The sequence below is a fragment of the Sciurus carolinensis genome, chromosome 13 (assembly GCF_902686445.1).
Source record: "Sciurus carolinensis chromosome 13, mSciCar1.2, whole genome shotgun sequence".
NCBI lineage: Eukaryota > Metazoa > Chordata > Mammalia > Rodentia > Sciuridae > Sciurus > Sciurus carolinensis.
Window position 1 is genome coordinate 71,696,551 of NC_062225.1, and position 24,916 is coordinate 71,721,466.

The 24,916-nt window shown below is 52.6% G+C and overlaps 1 protein-coding gene and 1 non-coding gene across 5 annotated transcripts in view; one reads left to right on the top strand and one right to left on the bottom strand.

Annotated features, from left to right (window-relative positions):
* The window catches only part of Togaram2 (TOG array regulator of axonemal microtubules 2), a 64,810-nt gene extending 40,104 nt beyond the window's left edge, over positions 1–24,706 (bottom strand). Inside the window, exons 1-5 of one of the 4 annotated variants that reach the window (XM_047522975.1) lie at positions 24,546–24,706; positions 24,162–24,332; positions 4,125–4,251; positions 2,184–2,297; positions 707–994 (exon numbers count right to left, since the gene is read on the bottom strand). In XM_047522975.1, coding sequence (XP_047378931.1) covers positions 707–994; positions 2,184–2,297; positions 4,125–4,152 — 430 coding nt within the window. In that variant the 5' untranslated portion in view covers positions 4,153–4,251; positions 24,162–24,332; positions 24,546–24,706. Of the gene's footprint in view, positions 1–706; positions 995–2,183; positions 2,298–4,124; positions 4,252–4,688; positions 4,809–14,621; positions 14,797–24,161; positions 24,333–24,545 lie in introns of those variants that run through there. The other 3 variants (XM_047522973.1, XM_047522974.1, XM_047522976.1) reach the window with 3 other exon arrangements.
* Positions 12,746–12,850, top strand: LOC124963790 (U6 spliceosomal RNA). Its single transcript, XR_007104825.1, has one exon. It is a non-coding gene; the product is annotated as a U6 spliceosomal RNA (small nuclear RNA).
* Positions 24,707–24,916: the final 210 nt, after the last annotated feature.

Sequence of the window (24,916 nt, forward strand, 5' to 3'; positions counted from 1 at the left end):
CAGGACAGCGGGAAGTGTGGGCAGACTTCAGAGCTGCACCAGGGCCTCATGTCCTGGAGGAGGCGGGATGAGGAGGGGAGAGGGCAGGTCTCCCCACCGCCCCACAGCCATCAGTAAACCGAGCCAGCAGATGGTACCGTCCTTTTCCATTCCTAGAGAATGGCAGAAATGCCAATCCAAGTGAGAGGCAGTGTGGGTAGGAAGGAGAACAAAATCAGTGCTGGGACATAGGAGCGAGGACAGTGGGTTCTGGCCCTGGATAGCAGCTGTGTGACCTCGGGCAAGTCACTGTGTCTTTGGCCCCGTGTGCTCCTCTGTAAATGGGATATTCACAGAGACTCAGTGACATCACTTACACAGAATGCCTAGCTAGTGCCTGGTACGTGACAGGCCAATCAATTCTTTCTGGACCCACCCCCACCTTCCTATCCAGCCACCCATGTGTGGTGACAGCTGTCTTCACATTCCTAACGTAGCCTAGAAGACAGACCACCCTTTTCTGGCCCTTTGTTAATACTTTAGGTGCCCAACAGATATCCTTACCACCCCGGCCCCATCCCACCCTGAAGAGCGGCATCACCTTGGCAGGTGCCCACTAAACAGCCCCAGGGAACCCTGAAAGTCACGGGACACCTGCGGATCCTCGCAGCCTGAGTGGCCTTGGGTGCCTGATCTCAGGATAGTGGTGGCAGGTGGCAGGACTCACCTCTTGAAGATGCTGCCATGCCCTCTGAAAGCCTCCGTTTCTTGAGCTTGTCCTTGATCTGGATGGTGTCACGGGCCACGCTGTGGGCCTCTGACTCCAGGGAGGGGGCAGGGGCCGGGGGCCGAGGCCCTGAGGTCAGAGCTTCGAGGTTCCTGGGGTGGCCATTCCTAGCCTGCCAGTCCTTTAAAGGGGTGTCCAGTTTGAGGTTGCCTGCATCCCCACGGTCACTCAAGAGCTGTGGTGGCTTCTCATTGCTCAGCAGGACACTTGGCACAGGCTGAAGGGAGGCTGAGGCGGACAGAGGCAGGAGTGGCTAGGCGTGCAGGGCCCAGTGGCACCAGACACCAGCAAACTCCTGGGTATTGCTTCCTAGGAGGAGCTGGTCTCTTGTGTAAGGAATCTGTCATCCAAGGTTTCAGTCCTTCCTGGGGCGATCTATCCATCCCACAGTGTCTAACAAGCACCTGACCCAAACAAGACCCGCATCATGAGGTACTCAGGGAATAAAAGGGGATCAGTATGCAGTCCTGTCACAGCAGAGATGAGAGGCCCTAGTGTTTAGCAAAGGCCATCTGCCCAGGGACCACTGCCCACTGATCTCCAACAAATCCTTTCAGTACCATGGAGCCCTGGTCTACACCAACCACAGAGGGGGAAGCTAGTCATGCTCACAGGGGGACACAAGCTTATCCCATTATTCTTTCAATCAGCATTTAATAAGCACCTACAAGGTGCCAAGCACTGTCTAGGCAGTGGAGGTACAACAATGGGTGAGGCACCATCTGCCATTAAGGGACTTTGGATCTGTTGGAGGAAGAAGATGTGTTCATAAGTAGGTTCAGTATAGGGACACGAAAGAGGTCCCGTGGTGAGAGAAGCCAAAGCCCCATGGGGTGATGCCCTCCAGTGCACTGAGGGGAGGGGTGATGGGAAGACCTTGGTGAAGAGGTGGGGCTTGAACAGGCCTCAGAGGGGCCAAGGAGGTGCTGATGGGGGAGCTTTCAGCAGCTCTGCCGCGTGCAGGAGGCCTTCTCAGGATCTCTTAAGCCAAGCCCTAAGAGCGGCACAGAGCCAACAGACCTGCCGAGAACCATGGGTGTTGTCAGCAGGGACCACAGTAAAACAACACCCACGTAACCAGGCCTGGTGGCAGGCACCTGTCGCCCCAGCTCCTCAGGACACTGAGGTGGGAGGATCAACTGGGCCCAAGAGTTCAAGGCAGCTGGGGCAGCACAGCAAAACCCCATCTCAAAGGCAAAGAAACACAGAGGAGCCACTTGGCTTGAGAACACCTGGGCACCCAACACCCTCCTCGCCCTCCAGGCTGGGCCCAGGCTCTGCCCTGGGGTCTGTGGCCCTGGAGGGGCAGCTGCAGGGGAGTTCCCTATCCCCTGCCAACGTGCTTGGCGGGGCCACACAGGGATCTCAAAGGCCACTTGGTGTAGCTGAGTCACCAGGCTGGGTCCTCCCATCTTACCGTCTCCGTTAGTCAGCAGATTGGAGTCGAAGCCTCCAGGCGGGGGCCCTCGGGGTCCAGCACTGGTCCTAGGGACACTCCCACAATACACAGCCACCGGGGCCAGAACCTTGGCTAGAGACAGAATCACAGGAGAGCTGCCCCTTAGAGTCCTCCAAGGCCAGCACCAGGAACAAATCCAGAACAAATGCAGACATCTGAGCACTCTGCCCCTCAGGGTCTCTGCCTGAAAGCCCACGGCCACTCGGTCGCTCAGCCCTCCACCCCCACCAGAGCCTGGCCCGCAAGCTCCATCAAACCCCACCAACCCTCTCCCTGCAGCTTCTCAGCCAGTACCAGCTCCTGCCTCCCACTCTGCCGGCTCTCGCGCTCTGGCTCTGCTCCAAACCCTCTGGCCATGGCTTTTCAGATTCCTGCATCATCCAAAACGGCTGGCCCCACGGCCTGCAGTCCCGGTCTCTGCCAAGGCACAGGTCATACCCGCTGCTCTCACTAGGCCACCTCCTCACTGCCTCCTGCTTCCTAACCAGCAAAGCCCTGACTAACACCCTAGTTGCAGAGCATCCCGTTGCCTGGCCATGCCCCCTCCCCAGCATCCTTTGTCCCTCAGTAGACATTTATGAATGCCTGCTCTGTGCAGGGACTCTGTCCCTCCAAGTCCTGACACACAGTGGTGGGCAAGGCTGACTCAACCCGCAAGCAGGGGAAGTCTGAAGGGGAAGGCAAGGATGAACCAGAGGTGGCAGTGGGCCAGGGCCAGGGAAGGCTTCCCAAAGGAAGGCACCATTGGACGCAGACCAGAGAAGGAGCCAGGAAATGAGGAGGGCCCAGCTCAGTTAAGCCGTCCCTCTTTTCAAAAGCTCCCCCTCCTGTGTCCCATCGCCCGGGCACACCTCGCCCTGCTCTCTTCCCAACCTCTCTCACCCTCTGGCCTGCCCTGTGGCTTCCTTAGCACCTGCCATTCAGCAGGCACCTAATAACGGTCAATCTTGCACTCTCCTAGCTCAGCCCCTTCCAAACACACCTCAGGGGCCCTAACCTACTTCTCAAAGAAGCCCCCACTCAGGAGGAAACCCAGCCTGCCTGCCCCAGGGTGCGGTGACCCAAGACTGGACTCAGGAGTCTGCGTTCTCATTTCTGTCACTGTGTGGCCTTGAGGAAACTAGTGAACCTCTCTGCATCTCAGTTCACGTGTGAGTGAAAAGCAGCTGGACGGCACCAGGGGTTCCCACCACATCTTCATTCACTTCCCCACGAGGTCTAACGTCAGGGGCTGATTTACTCCTGAACAATGCCGTTGCTTTCTTATTAATCTGTCAGAGCCCTGGGGTGTCCTGCCTGAGCACCATGCCTGGTCTCCCAAGATGACCTGCTCTGACCACCCTGATTCTCCACCTTCTGTCCAGCGGTCATCTGGCCCTTCAGGGTTAACCAGCTCTGCACCTTACAAGTACCCATTTCACCTGAGGCAGGACCAACCTCCTCCTTTCCCAGAGGAAACTAAAACACACACAGCAGGTTCCCCAAAGGCAGAGCCCTGTCTTCTGACTGTAAGAGGCTGAATGGAGTTCTTGCTCCCTTACCTGGTCAGCTAAGGAAACAAGTCATCCACAGTCCCCAAAGCCCCAGCCCCACAGCCCCCACCCATCCACTCACGCCTGACTACAGAACAGCATCTGCCTTTGAGGAGTCGCCCACTCTGCCTCAGAGAGTGAGGCAAAGCCCAGGCCAAATCTCCAGAATACTCTAGGCCCCTGCAGGCCAGGGTGTCACCCAGAGAGGCAGCAGAGCAGGGAGGGTCAGTGCCAGCAAGTGGAGAGCTGGGCAGGCAGCTGGAAAGGCACAGCCAGCTCCCAGAGAGAGCATGGCCCATAGGAATGTCCAAGGAAGGTCCCCCACCCTGTAAAAGGCCAGGACTAGGCCTCCCTTGGAGCCTCTCACCTGAGGGGACATCGTCACGGGTGCCCATACCCCCGGTGGAGAGGCTGTCCAGAGGCAGCAGCTATTCCTGGGCCCTGAGTGCAGGCCTCAGGGGTCCAGAGACTTCTGACCTGTGTCATCCAGGGACCTGTGGTGGGAAGAGCAGAGAGAAGGCAGTAAAAACAGGTAACAGCCCTGGGGCTGAAGCCTTGCTGAGGTGAGCCGATCTGCCTCTGGCCCAGGGACACCCAGATGTCTTTTCTGACATTTCGACTCTCTCAGACACCTCAGAGTTTCCCAAGTCACGCCCAAGGCCTCTTGTGGAAAGAGTTCACTATGGAGAGTGTCCGTGAAGCCCAGTCAACCTGCCATGGCTTTCATGGACACCTTCAGGATCTCGGGGAAGGTGGAACTCGGACACTTTCTTCCATCGGTTTCTGTTTTCGCCCAAAGCCCTTCACTCCACCAGCTGCGCAGAAGCTCACGATGAGCCTTGAACATTTGTGCTCTCCCACCCAAGCGGCCGGCCACAGGTGAGCTCTTGTCTGTCCCCATCTGTGTGAAGGTCTGGGCCCTCGTGTTCACCTCATTGAACAAGCCACACCTGACCCTCTGCCATCTCGCTGTCCTGTGGCTGAGGCTTGGCCACTCCAAGGCTCTTCCCAGCCTCCGGGTGGGTCCTCAGCTCTTGCTTTCAATCTAAATTCGCATCCCCTGTGACAAGGTCTCGCTGCAAGCCTCTGTGACTTCCCACAATTTTATGAATGCTTAGCTGAAATAAGGGTCACAGGACAGTCAGAACTGGTCAGTGGTACAATAATGTCCTAGTTTCTACCCAGAGAGATGCTCCCTCAAGATGCTCTCTAGTGACAGGGCAGGCTACTGTGCCAATTCCCTTCTGTTGAGCAACAAATCCCAACTCAGGAACTGAGAAACCTGCCTTCTGCCTGGAAGCCAGCCTGTCATGGTCCCCACCCAGGCCCCAGAAGGCAGGGCAGCACCTAGCAACCCCCTGGCCAAACAGGAGGCAGCTCAGCCCAGCTGCCGCAGCCTAGCTCAGCCCGGCCCAGTCCCCCCACTGAGCCCCTCAAGTTGCATGTCCCTGTCCAAAGGGAATCTCCTCACGGAGCCCCTTGTCTAGTGGCTACTGGGATAAGAAGGATGTGGCCACGAGGGGTGGACGCAGTCATGAATGGCAATGAGGCAGCACTTGTCACAGTCAGGTGGGAGGATTCTATTACACAGGAACCAACACCCCAACCTTCGGCCCAGTGAGCTGGGAGACTCAAGGGGTTGGCAAGGCCCAGCAGGAATGGTCTGTAGCTGAATTAAAGCCAACAAGCTGGGTTCAGGGCTTTGGGGGCAGCGAGACTTGCAGGTCCCCCCTGCTATGCATCTCTCTAACCCAGGAAACGCGTCCTATGAAACTACGATAGCAAGACCGTGTTCAGCCACAGCCCTGGTCTCAACCTGTATCGCTGCAGACCAGAATCACCTGGAAAATGGTTGACATTGCAGATTCCAAGACCCCACCTCAGGTCCCTCACCAAAGTGGTTCTTCTAGGGTCTGTTTTTACGTTTTGATCAACTCCTAATTGATTTTGATATTCAAACAGGATCGAGAACAGCTGGGCTAGAGTTCAAATTCGTTTTGTAAGAAGGACTCAGTCCTAGTTCTCACCTTCCATTGTCAAGGTGGTTATTGCTGCCTCGGTTTCCCCCAAAGGTCACCCTCTCTAGGAGAAGATCCAGAGCTACCCAAGAGCACAGATCACTACTGCACCTGTGAACAAGACTGCCCACAACCTCCCAGGCTGCCAGAAGTCAACAGGCCAAGACAGCCCCACCTCCTCATCGTCAGGGACGCCTGGGTGCAGAAAGAACACCTGAGCCACTCACACTAGCCAAGCCATCCCACCAAGCAGAGCTGCATTGAGTCCCATCAGGTCTGCACCTTCAATCCCACCGGCCCTACAGGTCTAGAGAACAGGATCTCCCAGGCACCTGCCCAAGAGGAGGGGGCCACAATTGCTTATGGACAACCACCTCCGACACGACAGCAATGAGTGGCTCCCCCGGAAAATCACTCGGGCCCAGGGCCATGCCCTGCTGGGGATAGTTGTGTGCACCTGTAAAACCAATGGCTCTGGAGGCTGAGGCAGGAGGATCGAGAGTTCAAAGCCAGCCTCAGCAAAAGCGAAGCAACTCAGTGAGACCCTGTCTCTAAATAAAATACAAAGTAGGGCTGGGGATGTGGCTCAGTGCCCCTGAGTTCAATCCCAGATACCAGCCCTACCACCTCCCAACTAAAAAAAAAAACAAAACCTAAGAATCCAGCTGTAAGAATCAGAACCAGAAATTCCAACACGCACGTGGACAGAGCTTTGGGTTTATCATGGACACTCCTTAGCACCTGGCCCCCAAGACACAAGTCAGAGGCCCCGTTTGCCCTGTACTGCTCCGGGTTTCTCTCCCTGCCAGAAGAGCCAGCCCCTGACCTAAAGGGCTGAACAAGTCAGTGGACTGTGGTGACCACAATTTTGTCCTCATTCCTTGAGGCCCCACATTGCCCCAAAAGGCTGACTGCTCCACCCTTGGCCTCATCCCCAGCTCAGGGAACAGGGTGGCTCAAGATAAGTGACCGTTGCCTACTCCTTCCATTAAAGCTGTGACTACCAAGGTTCCATGGTAACTGGCACCATAGGAATGAAGTAAGGTGACAGAAGGGACTCAGATTTCAAGAGGAGAGGAAACAAAGCTAGGACTGACCGGGTAAAGAGTGTTGGCCCCAAGGACAAAATCCACCTGCCCCCCTGCCTCACACAGTCCACAGGAGCCAGGACCCCGTGTCCACCTTGCCTTGCTCCCCAGGGCCTGGGCAGAGCATCGTCCCTGAGAGACGACAGAGACAGGAGAGCGAGGGAAGGGCCCCGGGAGGACAGGCACACACACGTGCACACGCAGACATGCAGTCTCACCGTCTGTGAAGGTGTGGCAGGCCAGCCCCCCACCCCTACCAGACAGTCCCAGGCTACACAGATGCCCGTCAGGGGGAGATATGTCTGCAGAGCAGGAGGCTCAAACTCGACAGGCCCTTGACCTCCTCCAGCTGCCACCATGAGCCCTGTTCTAAATGAGTCCTCACTGTCACAGCAGACAGGGAGGATGGATGGATGGTCACTGTCCCTCCAGGCAGAACGAGCGAGGATTCACCATCACACCAGGCAAAACGAACACCCACTGTAACACCAGGCAGGACTAAGGGACTCTGTCACTCCCGGCAGTGCGAGGGTGAGCCGCTCCGTGCAGAGACCGTGCACCGTGAGAACCGTGCTGTCTGACCAGGCACCGGGGACGCTGCACAGAGCCGGCCACACCCTGCTGGCCTGGAAGGAAGCAGGAGTGGGGTGGGGGGTGCGGGTAGGAATGAGGAAGGACATCCCGGGAGTCTGGGGGCTGGGAGGCGGGGTGCTGCTGCAGGGCCCCCGAAGGCTCTGCAGAGTCTGGGCTTGTTCTGCAGCCCTAAGGAACTCTCCCGGAGAGCAGGACATCCTTTGATCTGCATTTTCTGCAGACTCTCAAGTGGGACTCTGGAAGAACTGTCTAGGGAAGCAGAGGCTGGGACAGACCCTAAGGACTGGAACGTAGAGACCCTTGGGCCAGCCTCTGCACTAGGCCCGGAAAAGAAACAACCAAGACGTGCCACCAGTGACGGCAGGGTCCAGAAAGGACAGAACACGCCCGAATTCTTCCTGAGGGCAAGGAGCGGCCCCGCCCTCCTCCACATCCGAGGACCACACTTCCCCACCATCGGGCCCTGATGCAGACCTCAGGGATACCCCCAGCGTCCTCAGGTAGCCTTCTGGACTCTGGCCTCCGGGGTTCAGGCTGTCACTGAGGGTCTGAGGTCCACTCATTCATCCCACCGTATCACAGGTACTGGAATGTAAAGGCGTGAGGCCAAAATCCAGCCCCTGTGTGACGAAAAGTTCACCGCAGAACTTCTCTGAGCCCCAGTTTCTTTAAATGCAAAAATGCAAATAATACCTATTTCACTTCAATAGTGTATTTAATAAATCAAGGCAACCACTTAATACTCTGGCCCCTAGTGAGGAATCAATACACACTGGCATTCGTAAAATTGCAATTGACAAAACCCAGGGCAGCAGCGAGTGGAGGAGAGACTTAAGTGGACCAGGCAGGAGGCTGTGGCCATCATCCTGAAGGGAGGGGCTCAGCGAGTGATTCGGGGGCTTGGTGGTTCAGTGTGGAGAGAAAAGTACCCCAGAAACACGGGAGGGAAGCTGACGGGGCGAGGAGACAGATGGGACGAGGGCAGCCGGGAGTTCTGGGCTGAGTCTGGGGTTCTGGGGTGCCATTCCCTGATGAGATGGTAACATGGGAGCAGGCGCCAGAGGCCAGGAGACAGGGAGTCCCGGTCTGGGCAGCATGGTTGGTGTCTCCTCTGGGAGACCCGGGTAGAACCATCCAGGGAGCAACTGGTTCAAGGCTCCACAGAGGAAGGGCTGGACTTGGAAGTCCTCTTGAGCGACAGCAATGGATGCTGCAGAAGACCTGCAGGAGACAGCACCAGCGCAGGGAACAGCAGAGGGGGCATGGGAAGGGAAGCCATGAGGGACACAGAGCAAGGACAGCCAGGGGAGTCAGGGGAGCAGCAAGGGGTTAGAAGGATCAGCTTAGCAGAGATGGAGGTGGCAAAGGACCAGGGACACTGACAGGAGATGACCAGCCAAGAATCTGCCAGGAGGCCTGTGAGGTCATCTCTGTGCCCAGGGGACAGAAAGCTGCTGCAGTGAGGAGCAGGTGGAAGGTTGAGAGCTGACAGGGGCAGCGTGACAATTCTTTGGAAGTTTGATGGGACCGTCAGGAGAGGGTCGGGGCAGCAGCCTGAGAGCCGAGAGCCGAGAGCCGAGAGCCGAGAGCCGTGGGCGTGGATGAGACCAGTTGTGACTTTGTTTGCATTTTTTTTTTCTTGCTATACTGGGGATTGAACCCAGGAGTGGTCTCCCACTGAGCTACCTCCCCAGCCCTTCTCGTTTTATTTGGAGGCAGAGTCTTGCACAGGCTGGCCTTGAATTTGTGATCCTCCACCTCAGCCTTGAGAGTCTCTGGAATTACAGGCATGCTGTTCTCTGCTTCTTTAAAAGTAGGAAATCTTGCTGGATGAGATGGCACAGGCCTGTAATCCCGGTGGCTCGGGAGGCTGAGGCAGGAGGATCGAGAGTTCAAAGCCAGCCTCGGCAACAGCGAGGCGCTAAGCAACTCAGTGAGACCCTAAAATGCAAAACAGGGTTGGGTCTGTGGCTCAATGGTCGAGCGCCCTGAGTATCCAAAGAAAAAGCAGGAAACACTCTAGCATATTAGGGGGAGGAAGAAGAGCCAGAAGGGGAAGGTTGGATACAGGACGAGGGAGGGGGTTAGGGACAGAGCAGGATCCCAGCATTTGCTGCAGGGAGGGGGCCTCAGGTGCCTGGAGGTGGAGGGTGCTTGTAAGGGGAGTGGGGACGGGACAGGCAGGGGAAGGGTCCTGGGAAGCCACAACACTGCCCGTGGGGGAGGAGGGAAGGTGCTGAGGTGAGAGCGGGGGCTCTGGAGAGCAGTGAGACTCTAGAAAGGTCATGGAGGCTGTGTTCTGACTCCAGAAAAACAGATTGATTCCATTCTACCCCCGACATGCCTCCGTTTTTGGCAACCTGGGCTGATTTGTGCCGAGGTTCCCATCTTCCTGATAAATTTGCAGCCCCTTCTAGAGCTGGGGTCCTGAGAGCCATCTCTGTCCCTAGCCAGGTGTCTGGTGCCCACACCCACCAGGCCCTGGCTCCAGCTGTGACTGGCTCCTGGGCCAGCAGGAAGGCCTATCACAGAGGAGATGGCCCCCCTGCCAAGCCAGGCCCCCTTGTCAGCTCGAGAGCACCCTCGCTGGCTGCAGGTACCATCGCCCCTGCCATCGTGGATAAGGTGAGGCCAATACTCCTGGAGCCCCCTGAGCTCCAGCAAATACGAGGTGCGGGTCCGTCAGCAGTCACGGGTATACAACGACAAGAAGACCCAGTGCCAAACACAGAACCTGGCACAGAATTTTAACTCGGTGTTACAGCATGAGTGAATGAATGAATCCAAAGAGGGAGTGCGTCTTTATAGATGGTCTTGCTGAGAAGAGACTAAGTGAAGGAAATTAAATGTTTCTCAGTTCCATTTGCCAGGTGCTGGGCTCTGGATGATATGCTTCCAAGCATTAGGCTACTGAACTTCAGAAACAGAGCAAGAAAGTAGAGGTGACTGCCCTCGTTTTATAGATAAGACGATTGAGGCTGATCAAGGTCACAGAGCTGCTAAGTGGAAGAGTCAGGACCATGGTCTCAGCTCAGGGAGGGGGTGTCACATGGCATTTCAGAAGGCTTATTTGGGAGTCAATAGAGGTGAGTTAAATGCCATTGCCTGCTAGCTGTGTGACCTGAGGCACATTATTAAACTCTCTGAGCCTCTATTTAACTGCAAAATGGAAACAGTACCAATCTCACAAGACTATTGAGAGTGTTCCATATGAAAAGCATTTACAACTGCATCCGGCCCTAGCAAGTACTCCATAAACAGCCATTCATGACATTGCTTGCTTGGTAACTGCTGCAGAGTTCAGTTCTCAGGGAGAGGGGGACTGTCCCTTTTGAAAGCCTTTAGGACAGGAGGCTGCAGAGGCCTAGCGGGGAACGGGTGGATGCTTCTTGGAGCAGGGTGGCCTGTTGTTTCCTAAGTTTTCTGGGGTGAGCAGGAGGCAGCAGGCAGGCTGGGACAGGACACTTAGGGCCACCTTGGCAGGAAATGCTTAAGACACCCCTTCTTAAGAGGTCAGAGGTACAAGGGAGTTAACAGCTTAATGACCTCCCAGGATAGGGCAGAACAAAGCAGTATTTCCTAACCGTCTTTATGCCCAACACAAGTAAGGAAGGGGACCTTCCATTTGTGACAGCAGTTCAGTGCCTGAGGGATGAGTGGATGGAACAGAGAGAGAAGGAAGAGGGCTGCATATACTTATGTCCAGGGTCACAACATTTGAATAGCCCCGTCACCCCCACCCAGGGAATTCTGATATGAGAGAGAGTCATTGGTCTAAAGGACATTGGAAAGTCTGTGAGTGAAGGTTGTATTTAGACTGTTTTTGAAAAGCAAAGAAGTTAAGGCTGCCATGTTTGATGATCCAGGTTGTGCACTGCACAAGGGCACCATAATTAAGGGGACATCATTCATGCTGCAGATTCTACAAGATTTCATATTTACTACAATCTTCTCCTGATGAATAGAAGTAAAGTGTCTTGGGAAAGAGGCTTCTCTTTCTAATTCACAAAGGGAGCTGCGTGAGCAGGCTGTAGCCCTAGGACAAAGGGTATGTAGTTTAAACATAAATTCACAAAATTCAAAATCTTCCAAACCGGCCCATGTTTTTGTATATCATGTTGGTGCAAATATAAATTACAGATTGGTCAAAACACGTGCTAGCAAATGAACACCATTGCCTGTATCTGCTTCTCCTGTCACTAAATTTCAAGCTGTGAGGGACCTGGCAGCCAGCTGTCCCTCACTTGTCAAAGAATGATCATCAGAGGTTCAAAGAGACTGCACCACATACTGTCTTAGTCTCCTTGGGGGACTAGAACAAAGTACCACAGACCGGATGGCTTAAACAACACAAGTGCATCTCCCACGGTGCTGGAGAATGGACGTCCAAGATGGACATGCCGGATGACTCAGTTCCTGGTGAGTGCACTCTTTATGGGCAGAGGGCCATCTTCTCTCTCTGTCCTCAATGACACAGAAAGAGGAGAGAGCAAGCTCTCTGTTCTCTCCTGAGGGCACTAATCCCATCATGGAGACTCCTCCCCACACCCAGGCCCATGACCTTTTCTAAACTCATTACCTCCCAAAGGCCTGGCCTCCTAGTACCATTGGGGATTAGGGTTTCAGTGTGTGAATTCAGGGAGACACAAGCATTCAGTCCATAAGACACACCCGAGCCAGTCGGACAAATGCCTATCCCCGGTACCTCCTCCAGACATCACGCTGGCCACCAGCTGGCCCACCCTGGAGGGCAAAGAGGAAAAGCTCCCTTCAACTTTCCACCAAGGCCTCCCCACCGGTCCCACTGGGCCTGCAGGACCCGGAGCGCTTCCTGCATGCTTGGGCTGTTCCAGGAGAAGCCCGCGTAGCTGCAGTTCCACTCTTCAAACTGTGGTCTGCGAACATCCATCGGTACCAGAGGATCAGAAGAGACCGAGAAGAAAGCGGAAATAAAGCATCTTTTCCTCTCAAAGTCTCAGGAGAGTAGTTTAGTCATGACTTCAGCATCTGAATGACTGTCACATTCCCCAGCAGGGCTCTTGACCAAGTGCCCAAAAGCTCAGGGACTGCAGACCCAGCTCTGTCCTTTCCCCAAAGGCCCATGAGACTGTTCTTGAATGACAGCCAGGGTCACGTGTGTGCTTTCCCAGGGGCGTAGACTGGCTCTTGTCTCCCACACCAAGATGAGCACCATGGAGGGCCATTTTTTTTTATCCTATTTTACTGAAGGGAACTCGGAGGCCCAGGAGGAACGTAAGCACGTAAGTGGAGCCAAGAACCAGAGGTTTGTGCTCGCCGGCAGCATGGGTACTGACCCTGGAACAATGCAGAGAAGACTAGCATGGCCCCTGTGTAAGGATGACACGCACATTGGTGAAGCAGTCTGTATTTTTACGACTGATTGTCAAATAAAGTCATAAAACTGAAAAAAAGAAGAAGAAGAAGAAGAACCAGAGGTTTTGAAATGTGGACCAATTGCCAATCTCAGACCTGCAGACACCCGGCTCTGGAGCCTGGGTCTGCAGCTCGAAGATCCCACAGAGGAGTGACGCTGAGTGATGGGAGAGAGGGACGGGAGGCCAGGAGGGCAGAGAGCAGAGGAAGGAGGCGCTGGACAGCAAGGAAAAGTGGGTCGGAAGAAAAACGGGCAGGCACCCAACCTCCAGAACCAGAGGGACCCAGACGCGACCCTACTCTGTGAAGATTGGCATGAGCTAAGATGAGAAGCAACAGCAGGTGTCGATGACAGTGTGAAGAAAGGGACTCTGGCCATGGCCGGCAGATGAGGTGCCAATGGGACTGTGGACTTAATGAAGCCAGAGAGGCACAAACCTTGCACCCGCAATTCTGCTGGGTCACACCCTCAGGAAAATCTTGCCCCCGTGATCCAGGAAAGAAGCCCAGGGGTGTTCGTAGCAGCTCGATGGCAGCAGCCAAAATATGGAGACAAGCCCAACGTCCACCAGGGGTGGGGGTGACGGTGGGGTGCTCGCGCTGTGGAATGGGCACGGCGTGCACGCCCGCAGCAGGTTAGGCGAGACGCCAGAACCAAAGGACTTCGGAGCGTGCGGCCCCTGGCAGGAGGTTCGGAGGAAGGTGAGTTAAACTGAGGGCTTAGACGTGCAGATAGAGATGCTGGAACTTCACGGGGAAGCGAGTTAACCGACCCCTCGGGCGGGGGCGGGGACACAACCGGGACAAGGACAGGGAGGAGCCCGTGGAGTGGGTGCTGGATGTGGCGGTGTCTGCACCAAGACCTGGCCCGAAGCCACCGCACATTCACGTTACAACTGTGCCCTAAGCTGCTCGTGCATCCCACGGAACATTCTGCCGCCTCACGGCCACTGGCCCCAGGGAAGCCCCTGCCGCCTTCAGAAGCAGATTTCCCCCAAGCTCGGGTTGGCACCTCCCTGTCCCTCATTCTCCCTTATGTTTCCCTTTGTTCAAATCTGCCACCCAGGCTCCATGGGTGAAGCCGAGCCAGTGCCGGGAGCCAGCCAGCCTGTGGCTAGAAAGGGGGAGGCCCTCGCTTCGGGGAGCAGCGTCGGGGAGCAGCGCCGGACCTGCCCTGCACACCCCACGCAGCCAGGGGCCACCGCTCCACAGCCACCACACTGACACCCTGCAAGCACAACCCCCTGCCCCCAGTGCTCCTGAGCAGGTGTCAGCTCTTCCAAGTCCCCACCTGCATGGGCCTCGTCCTGGAAGAGGGGGCAGCGGGCACCGCAGGATCAGGAGACTCAAATCTGCCCCAGAAAGGAAGACGATGACCTCCCCCCCCGCCCCGTGAAGACGACAGCACCACAGGCAGCAGCTGCCCGTGACCACCACGAGCTGACCCTCCTGCACCCCCAAGAGGCGTGATTGAGCCCCAAGTTCCAGATGAGGGAAGGAGACAGCCCAGGGCAGCCATCCTGCCTTGGCTTGCAGCACTCAGAGAGCATCAAGTTCAACCTAGAGTAGATACATGAAGGCCCAGAGAGGGACAGGGGCCTCCTGCAGACACACAGCCTCCACACAGTGGTAGGATGACTTTCCTCTCAACATGCCCCTTGTGCTAGGCCAGGTCCTCATCCTCCCTCCAAAGACTTCAGAGGTCCTAGCCTCCCCTCCCCTTTTTCCTTCCTTTCCCGCAAACAGCTTGGTGAACACACTGCCTCTCACCTCTCTGTCCAGAGGCCAAACCCCTGCCACCAGAGGAATCCGGGGTCTTAGTTTCTTCAGAGCCAATGCAGCCCCTAGGTCTGGGGAGGCCCCATGCCTGGCCTTCCCTGGCCCTGGCCCAGCCTCAGAGCCCTGGGCCAGCTTCCTGTCTGGACAGGTGCTGGGCAGCCACAGCCTGCTGCTAGCAGCTTCTGCGCTCTGCCAGGCTCGCCTTGAATAAACACGGCTGCGTAGCAACCACTCTGAAGGAGCCCACAGCTCCCTGCCTGGGGGAGAGACGGAGCCCGGAGACTTTTCCCCTCGGTCTCATCTCCCCTGTGGCTTACCAGGCGCTGCCTCCCTCGAGTGGCTGGGGCCAGAGGGAGAGAGCTGGGCCCCACTGCATGGCAGCCACTGCCAGTGCATGGCAGCCTTGGGGCAGAGGTCATGGGCAGTTGATACCCTGTTTTACTCAACTGGCCTCTGGGTCCCTTCTGGTCCTCTCCTGAGCTGCTCCTACAGACAGGGCAGCCATGGTCGGAAGCCAGGCCGTACCCACTCACTCGGCAGTTGCACTCTGCTGCTCCAGCTCTGTGCCCCCTAGAGGGTACTTCACCTTCTCAGCCTGTTTTCCCATCTAGAAAATGGGTGTAATAACAGTACCGACTCGCTGGCCTGGTGGCGCATGCCTATAATCCCAGCAGCTCCCGAGGCTGAGGCAGGAGGATTGTGAGTTCAAAGCCGGCCTCAGCAATGCCAAAGCACTAAGCAACTCAGTGAAAGCCTGTCTCTAAATTAATACAAAACAGGGCTGGGGATGTGGCTCAGGGGTTGAGTGTCCCTGAATTCATTCCCCAGTACCCACCACAAAAAATTATAGTACTGACTCAACAGGTTGCTGTCAGGATTAAACTAGTGCCTGAATCAGGCCTGTGATTTGTCGAGTACACAGGAAGCCCTCCACTACTTCCCCAAAAGTATTTATGTAGAACGCCTGGGGCCTCCTCCCCAGCTAGAATTTTCATCCCTGCTCTGGGAAAACATGAAACCTTGCAGCCCAGTATGCCTCCTCAGCCAGCCCTACCCCTAGGCAGAAAGCCCAGGCCAGCGTGCTCGCCTCAGATGAGAACTGCTCCGCTCCTCTCGCTACCTTCTGTCTAACCCTCACCCTCCCAGGTACACAGTGGGAGCCAAGGTCTTGACTTTATTCAGTCTTGCAAAGAGTCACTCGCTCAAAGACATTAAGAATTTTTCCAGGTGGCTCCTCTCGTGTTCCTTACAGAGGAATCAGCAGCCATGCAGAATGAGGAGCAGGGAAGGTGCGGTGTCACTGGTCATGCCACCAGGAAGCCTGGCCACTGGATAATTTCCTGGACTCTCACCTCTTGCCCTGAAAAAGCAGCCTCATTTAGCAATCTAAGGGACCAAAGAGATGCAGCCAATAAAGACGGAGAACGAGATCCACCTGCAGAGGGCGCTGGCCAGCCAGAAGGCAGAGGGACTACAGGTGATCTGGACTCCGGGGCTCCCTCCAGCAGAGCCCAAGAAGGTGATGCCTCCTCCAAACCTGAACCAAAGGCCATGTGTTTGTGTTAAGCATTGAATTCCCCCAGGAGACAAGTCCCAAGAAGCCTACAGTTACAGATGGGGAAACTGAGGCCCAGCAAGTTGCACAACTTGTGAGAGCAAGTCACCAGAGCCCAAAAAGGATGGGCACTGACAGGGCAGGACTTGGTGTCCCTTACCTCTGCCAGAGAGAGGAGGTGGGAACTCTTCCTCCAAACCCCTCCTCACATCACAACCAGAAGCAGAGCTGCTAAACCATAGATCTGAAGGTCACACTCCACACTGGTTCCCTCATGACTCCCTGACCTTGGCACTGAGACCAAGGAGCCCCTCAGTCCAGCCCAGCTCAGCGCTCTTTCCCCACCTCCTCTCTGCCCACCTCGCTCACTCACAGTACTCTGCCAGGGCCAGGTTTTCCTCATGGTCACCTGGGCAACAAGAGAGAGCACAGACTGTCCTCCAAGCCAAGCCACAGAAAGAGGCCCCAACAGGTGACCATCACCCATGCCTGTGTTACTTGTAATAAGAGGTGGGATTTGCACAGCTCTTAAGAACTGGAGTTCTCAAGATGAATGCAATGTTGAGGCAGGAGGATCTCAAGGTCAAGACCAGCTTCAGCAGTTTAGCAAGACTATCAACAACTCAGTGAGACTCTGTCAAAAAAAATTTTTAAGAGGGTTGAGTGGTAGAGCACTTGCCCAGCACGCACAAGACCCTGGGTTTCACACCTAGCACCGTGCACGTGTGCACGCGTGCACACACACCCACCCCACCCCCACACACGAATTGATTCCCACCCTAAAAATCCTGTGGCCTGAGTCAAGAAACAGGCTCCTGTGCCCAGTCAGGTGGGTATGAACCACAGGGGTTACCCCTGGCCCACAGCAGGCACTCAGCACTACTCACATGCCCACCAGGATGTGCATGTGACATGAGACAAGGCTGAAGGGTAGAAGCCAGCCAGGAGATGGACACCAAAATGCAGGCACTGAGGAAGCCTTGGGTACTTGGAGTGACCATGATACAGGGGCCCCAGGTGACAGGGAGCCAGGTCACCACCTGGATGCTTTCTGGTGACTCGCCTGAGGAGATCTCACAGAGAGAGACTTGGACATCTAGACATCTGTGATTTATCACTTGAAAGAAATATTTTCATATCTGACTGTCTTCTTTCTTCCTTTTTGTGACACTGGGGATTGAATCCAGGGGCGCTCTATCACTTGAGTTACATTCCCATCCTTTTTCATTCTTTATTTTGAGATAGGGTCTCCCTAAGTGACCAAGGCTAACCTCAAACTTACAATCCTCCTGCCTCGGCCTCCCAAGTAAACAGAGAAGCTTCAAGTCTCACAAAACCTGGAGGAACCCTGGTGGGAGAGAGGGTAGACCTGGAAAGAGATTGAGGAGGCCCAGAAGGAGCTCTGAAGGAATTCAGGGCAGCAGCTTGCAGGGAGAGAGGGTGGCAGACTGAGAGAGGAGACACCAAGACACAAGGGCCTGCTTGGCTGTCTGAAAGCACATGGTTCCCAGGCCCTGAACATGTGGCTGGCTCCGGGGCTCTGAGTGTGCACTCAGCTCCGCCCGTACTCAGCTGTATTCAGTGCACATACACACACACACACGCACACACACACACGTCTGCCTGATGAAGTCCTACCCATAGTTCAAGGCAGAGCTTGTTATGGTTGGATTATGTGCCCCCAAAATTGACGGGCTGAAGTCCTAGTCTCCGGTGCTTCTGGATGTGAACTTCTCTGGAAATAGTGTCACTGCAGATGCCATTGGTTAAGTAGAGGCTAAAACTGCAGTAGGGTGGGCACCAAATTCAGGAAGACGGTGTCCTTCACAAAGCAGGGTTCCAGGACTGACTGTCACTAGCTTTACCGTGTGACCTCCAGCCCCTGACTACCCTAGGCTTCCAAACTGTCACTTATGAAATGAAGGGCTCAGACATAGAATGGCCTCCAGGTCCCTGAGGCCCAAGGCCCTGTATTCTAGGGAGGAAGGCTGGAAGCCTCACTTCCACCTGCCAGACACACCCGGCAAGCAGCACTGTCCACAGGCTGCTCCTGTGGCTGACTGTCCACCACGCTTTGCTCGTGTTCTCTACCACCCCCCACCTCCTCGGCGCCCGGCCTGTGAGAACAGGAGGCGCCGACAGCACACTAAGTGGGGTGGGGTGTGCAGATGCTGCCAAGGTCACAGGAGAGGCCCCACACAACTGGCATCCCCCTGTGTTGGCTTGTTCCCTGGGAATTTTCTAGGAAATTCCAAAATAATCTATGCAACCTAAGCCACAGGTCAGAGAGGACCCAGCCGAACCCTTCCTATCACAGGCGAGAGAAGAGGAGACCCAGAGGGCTGTGCAGGAAGCCAGTGGTTGTGACAAGCCAGGGACTGAGGCCTTCTGAGTCTGTCGTTTCTGGCCCCAGCTGCCCTTTAGGGTCTTCTTCCAAGAGAAGCTCATCCATCACCCCACATGGGCCTGACCCTCCTGCTTTCTTCCCCATTCTCCTAAAGAGTGTCAGAGAAGAGCTACTGCCGCAGAGCCACAGGAGAGGACGGGAGAGGGTACCCCTTCTTCCAGTGACTGGCGGATGATTGGAGGTGGTCCAGTGGGATGGGATTGGATAAGGTGGGACAGGATAGATGGATGGGGTAGATGGAAGGGAGGAAGGACGGAAAGGGGGAGGGAGGAACACTAACACATTAACAAATGGATCAATAAAGAATGAACGTGAAGAGAATGAATCATTCTGGAAGCTGATGGAGGAAAATAATTTGAAGCATAAGAACATGCAAAGAAAGGAGAAAATTCTAACCAGGAGCAACAGCACATGCCTGTAATCCCAGTGGTTCAGGAGGCTGAGGCAGGAGGATCACAAGTTCAAAGCCAGTCTCAGCAAATTAGCAAGGCCCTAAGCAACTTAGTGAGACCCTATCTCAAAATTTAAAAAAAACATAAAAAGGGCTGGGGATGTGGCCCAGGGGTTAAGCACCCCTGGATTCAATCACTGGTACCAAAAAGAAATAAAGAAAAGAAAAAAGGAATGAAAAAATTCTTAAAACACTTTCAGTTCCCACACTTTCAGTTTGCAAAAATTCCTCCAGATTATGTTGCGCATACTTGTGATATGTGTACATTTCTGTCTCTATGTTGCCATTTTTTAAAAAGGCTCTACCCAGCAGGACCCAGTGGGGAGTAGAACCTCTGTCCCCACCCAGCTCCAGCAAGGCGAGGGTTGGCAGTGGGAGGTAGGGACCTGCTTTTGCTGAGATGGTGTCATTTGGGAACTACACATCCATCCCCACCTGGATCTGTGTGCCACCTCCAAACAAGAGAGTGACCGTAATAGAAGGTACAAGAGTATCTAGAGTCTCATAGCACAATACCCCAAATGTTCAGCATACAATAAAAAATCACTCATCACAACAAGAGCAAGCAAAATTCTAATTTGAATGGGAGAAGAATCAGCAATGCAACATCAATACGACACAGATGCTGGGATATCTAACAAGGATTTTAAAGGAAACTAACATAAAAATGCTTCTGTGAACATGATGAACATGCCTAAAACACATAAAAATATTTTTCAAAGTCTCACCAAAGAAATAGCAAAGAAGAAAACGGCTGGTGTGATGGGCTGACAGATCTGACTCCATGAGAATGTTCTAGGCCAGACTCTAAGGGAAATGGCTAAACAGACTCCATTCTGCTCTGAGACTCCATGTTATGTAGGAAATAAGCTTCTCCCATGGGAACACCCTGCCTCTGTGCCCATCATCAGTTACTTGGTGTGACATGTTTAATAATATACAATGGCAACTCCTATGTAGTAAAGAATTGCTCTCTTTTGATTCCTATTGCTCCTAAACAATGTACCATGTGAACAGTGATTGTGTGGATGTTAGTAACCATTCTTTAGTTTGTACCTAGGTAAGGGTCATTTTGACCCACTTCCCCCTCTGTCTATGATCTCATGATGTTAGTTTGTAATTTCGAATCATAGCCACAGACACTTAGGATTGATGTGATTTTTGGTATAAAAACCCCTACAACTCTGTGGTGGGAGCGGTTCTCCCAATAGCCATTTTTTGGGGCATTGTGTGAGACAGTCAGCCGGCCAGCTTAATAAAGACTCTCAAATTTGGTCTTCTCAGTGGTGATCGATCTGTTCTTAAGTTGCACCCCATAACACTGGGCATGATAGCATACAGTCATAATCCCACCTATTCAGGAAGCTGAGGCAGAAGGATTGCAAGTTTGGGCCCAGCCTGCGCAACTTAACAAGAACCTGTCTCAAAATAAAAATAGATTCATGAAAAGGTAGTTCAGCTGGGTGTGGTGGCACACACCTATAATCCCAGCAGCTCTGGAGCCTGAGGCAGAAAGATCACAAGTTCAAAACCAGACTTAACAACTTAGTGAGTCCCTAAGCAAAAGTAAATATAAAATATATATAAAATAAAATTCTTTTATTCATTTTGCCTCAAAATAAAATATAAATGGGGGGAGGATGTGGCTCAGTTAAACCAGATTTAACCCCTTGGTTAAATACTCCGTACCAAAAAAAAAGCTCCTTGGTAGGCATTTCTACCACTGAGGGATATGGTAGAGTAACCCTGGGCTCAACTCCCAGTACTACAAAACAAAAAGCAAAAAAATTAAAAAATTAAAATAAAAGAAACAACAGCAAATGGAAATTTTAGAACTGAAACACTAAATAAATGCAACTGAAATAAACAATTCAATATGAATAGGATTACAACAAAGAATCAGTGAACTCAAAGATAGAACCATAGAATTATTCAAGATGCACAAACAGAATATAAAATAAAAATAAATGAACAGTTTCAGGAGCCTGTGAGATTATAATAAAAGATATTACATTTGTATTATTGGAGTTCAAGAAGGATAGCAGAAAGGGGGTGGGCCTGAAAAAGTGTCCAGAGAAATATTGACTGAAAACTTCCCAAGTCTGGTGAAAGATACTAATCTACAGATTCAAGAAACTGAACAACCCCAAACAGGTTGAACCCAAAGAAATTCACATCAAGATATATCCTAATTAATGTTCAGAAAATAAAAAACACCTTAAAAGTATCAAGAAAGAAATGACCCACTGTCTACAGAGGACCACAATACGAATGACAGTAGACACAAACCATGCAGGCCCCAGGGAATAGGCACAGGATTTTTCAAAGATTGAAAGAAAAACTGTCAACTCAGAATTCTATACCCAGCAAAAAAGATGAAATGAAAGTGTTCTAAGAGAATTTGTTACCATCAGACAAAAGAATGAGGAAATTTCTTAGTATAGAAAGGAAATGATAAAAGAAAGAAATGTGAAATGTTAGGAATGAAGAAACAACAAGGAAAGAATAAAAAATACAGGTCAACAGTTATACCACTTGTAATGGTTAATTTGAATTGTCAACTTGATTGAATTAAGAGATGCCAATGATTAAGAGGCCTCTGGGTGTGTCAATGAGGGCATGTCTAGGAATGATTGGCATGTGGGATAGTGAACTGAAGTGGAGACCCTCCCTAAGTGTGGGCAGCACCGCCCATGGGGTAGGATGGTGGCTTGGATGGAATAAAATCTGGAAGAACAAAGAAGCAGATGCAGATGCAAGCTCGGTTCTTCTTGAATGGATTCTTAATCACTGCTTCTGTCCTCTGAGGATATTGGGCTCTCACTTCTTCACTCTTTCAAAGTGGACTCTGCCAGTGATTCTCCAGGTAGTTTCCAGAAGTCTTGGTCTCAGATTAGGGTAGCGCTGTTGATCTTTCTTGTTCTGGGGCTTCTGCATCTTGGACTGTACAGTTGCTGGTTCTTCCAGCTCTCCAGCTGCAGACAGCCATTGTGAACTACCCAGCTTCTGGTGGTGTAAGTCAACCTAATGAATCCCCTTTCGTAATCATACTTCCTGTTGATTCTGTTCCTCTGGAGAACCCTGACTAATACACCACGTCTCAGGATTTACCCTGAAGAAATAAAGTCATCTTACTATAGTGATACATGCACATCCATGTTTATAGCAGCACAATTCACAATAGCAAACTATGGAACCAACCTAGGTGTCCATCAATGGATGAATGGATAAAGAAAATGTGGTAGATATACACAATGGAGTTTTATTCAGCCACAGTGAAAAATGAAGTTATGGCATTTGCAGGAAAATTATGGCATTTTGCAGGAAGCTACTAAATTCAAGACACATTTTGTGCCTTGTTATTTTCTTTGATTTCTTGTCAAAATGCAGGACCTAGAAACCACCATGTTAAGTGAAACAACCCAAACTCAGAAGGTTAAGGGTGGTATGTTTTCTCTCATATGCAGAAGACAGAGAGGAAAAAAGAAAATGAAGGTGGGTGCATCTCCTAAAAATCAAAGAGAAAGCAGTAGAAGAAATGAACAAAGGGCTGGGAGGCAGGGATGGAGAGGGGGAAGTGCTGAGGAGTGATATTGGGTGGATGATGTTGCTATATTGTGTGCATGTACAAATATGTAACGGCAAATCCAAATCCCATCACTATGTACAACCATAATGCACCAATAAAACATGGGGGGGAAAAACAGTTCAATATAACAGGGTACTCTTCTCTTCCCTGAAGCTGAGCAGGCACATGCAGTGAAGCAGTGCCCTGAAGACTTGAAAGATCCTGTGCACGGCACCTACAACTGGACACCACCAAGAGACAAAGCCAAAGGGCACATCTGAGGCATTTTGAGCCACCGCATCAAACAGCCATCAAGCCCCACCATTGCCTGCCCGATAGCAAGGGAGGTTTTCTGTGACTTGAAGCTGACAGCTTCCTAAGTGACAAGACAGCTCACTATGACTAAGACTCTGTGTCCTGTCGAAGACACACGTGCTGAGGAGAAAGCAGTGACTTAAAGGTCTCCAGGAAGGCTGATCACAAGGCTGAGAACCTAATTCCACCAGGACAAGCACAATCACATCCTGGGTGTGGACTTCAAAGGACCTTTCCCAGCACATTACAGTTGCCTCCTGAGGAGGAAGGCAGCAGGTGGGGACAGATGTGACCTGCCTGAGCCAAAGCCTGGGGGCAGGCGCAGAGGGAAATGCCAAGCCAGGGTTCAGATCTGCTTTCTTTTCCCGGCACCACGGAAAAGAGGTCAGTAATCCACGGCCCACCCAGAAGGGTGAGGATGGGACGGCCAGCAAGGGGCTCCAGGCCACATCACACAGGCAATGGTGCAGACATAAAGACAGAGACTCAGAGGGGAACACGAGAGCGTCATTCAGCCATTGGCAAGATCACAAGCCCCAGAGTATTGGGTTTGGCCGTTGGTTCCAGGAACCGGGCTGCTAACTAATGGGGGTGCAGAATCAACTTCTTAACAAATGGGTCTAAGGATGGACTTTCACGGGAGGTAGTGCATCCTCCATCCTTAGAGGTGTCCATGAAACCCGGCAGCAAACTTCCAACTTCCCTTCCCTCAACCCCACCAAGCACCTTTCCAGCTCAGGGATTCTGGAATATGGGGGAAATGAAAGGTAAAGTCCCCCAGGTTGAAAGTGGATCCTATGTTCTATTCCAACTACTCTGGAACCATGCCCTTGGCCAGACCTGCTCAGGGCCAGTGACAGTCTCCAGCCCAGCCCTTCCTAAAATGTGTTTCATGGAACAAATGTGAATGTAAAAAAGAAGAAGAGAAGGTTCTGATGGTATGGAAAGTTTGGGAAGCATGGGTTTAATTAACGTTGCTCTAGTTTTAACTCTCAGAGTCTTTAATATGCTCTAGGTATTTTGACACTCCCAGAGGGTAGCATATGGAATGATTTCCAAATCCACATGACTATATAGACCTGAGTGTTCATGAACTATTTCTTAAGACAAGAGTTTTAAAGTACACACACTGTGAAACTCTGTTCTAATCTGTTTCAAAGTTTCTAAGGCAACTAGTCCAGAACTTGAGCACAAACCAAATAACAAATTTATCCTTCAATTCAATAATATTTTACCTCTTGGAACCATCTAGAAAGATGAGACCACCAGTCAAGATGTCTCTCTCTCTCTTTCTTCAGCTGGTCCAGGAACGTTCTTATGACTTCCCTCCGGAAGAGGCATCACAAACAACAGGGGAAGTAAAAACAGTCAGAGAGAGAAATACCTCAGAGAAGATGGAAAACCAGCTTCAATGACGAGAAAGAGAGAGAGAGAGAGAGAGAGAGAGAGAGAGAGAGAGAGAGAAAGAATGTCTTCTCACAATAGGAGAGTTGACAGGGACCCCACACGCACCCCACCAATCCTTTCCCAAGGGACTATAAACTACCACCAAACACAAGCCTGCTTGAGCTTTTCGTCTCCTCTGGAATATGACTGACAAGCACAGTTCCAGCTGTTACCTGAGCAGCCAGCCTTCAGGTTCCTGTTTCCAGGTCTGCTGGTCTCAAGTGCGCTCACACCATCAGCCGGGGCTTCCTGGGAGGGATGGGGGAGGGGGAGAGGACACACACATTCCCCTCAAGGAGACCAGCCAGGGCTGGCCAGAGGGAGAGCAGCCCAGTGATTTCTGAACCCTGCCTCTGTTTGATGTGAATGGAAAGAAAGGACTCTTGTTTCTCACTCTTTGCCGGGGTGACAGTTACCATGGATATAAATCAATTTTTGGAGCCTGTCAGTCGCCAGCTGAATATAAAGAACATGCTCTCATGTTCTGCCACAGACAGGCAGGCAGGCAGAGTCACACAGGGACCGAGGCTGACACCAGCTCAGG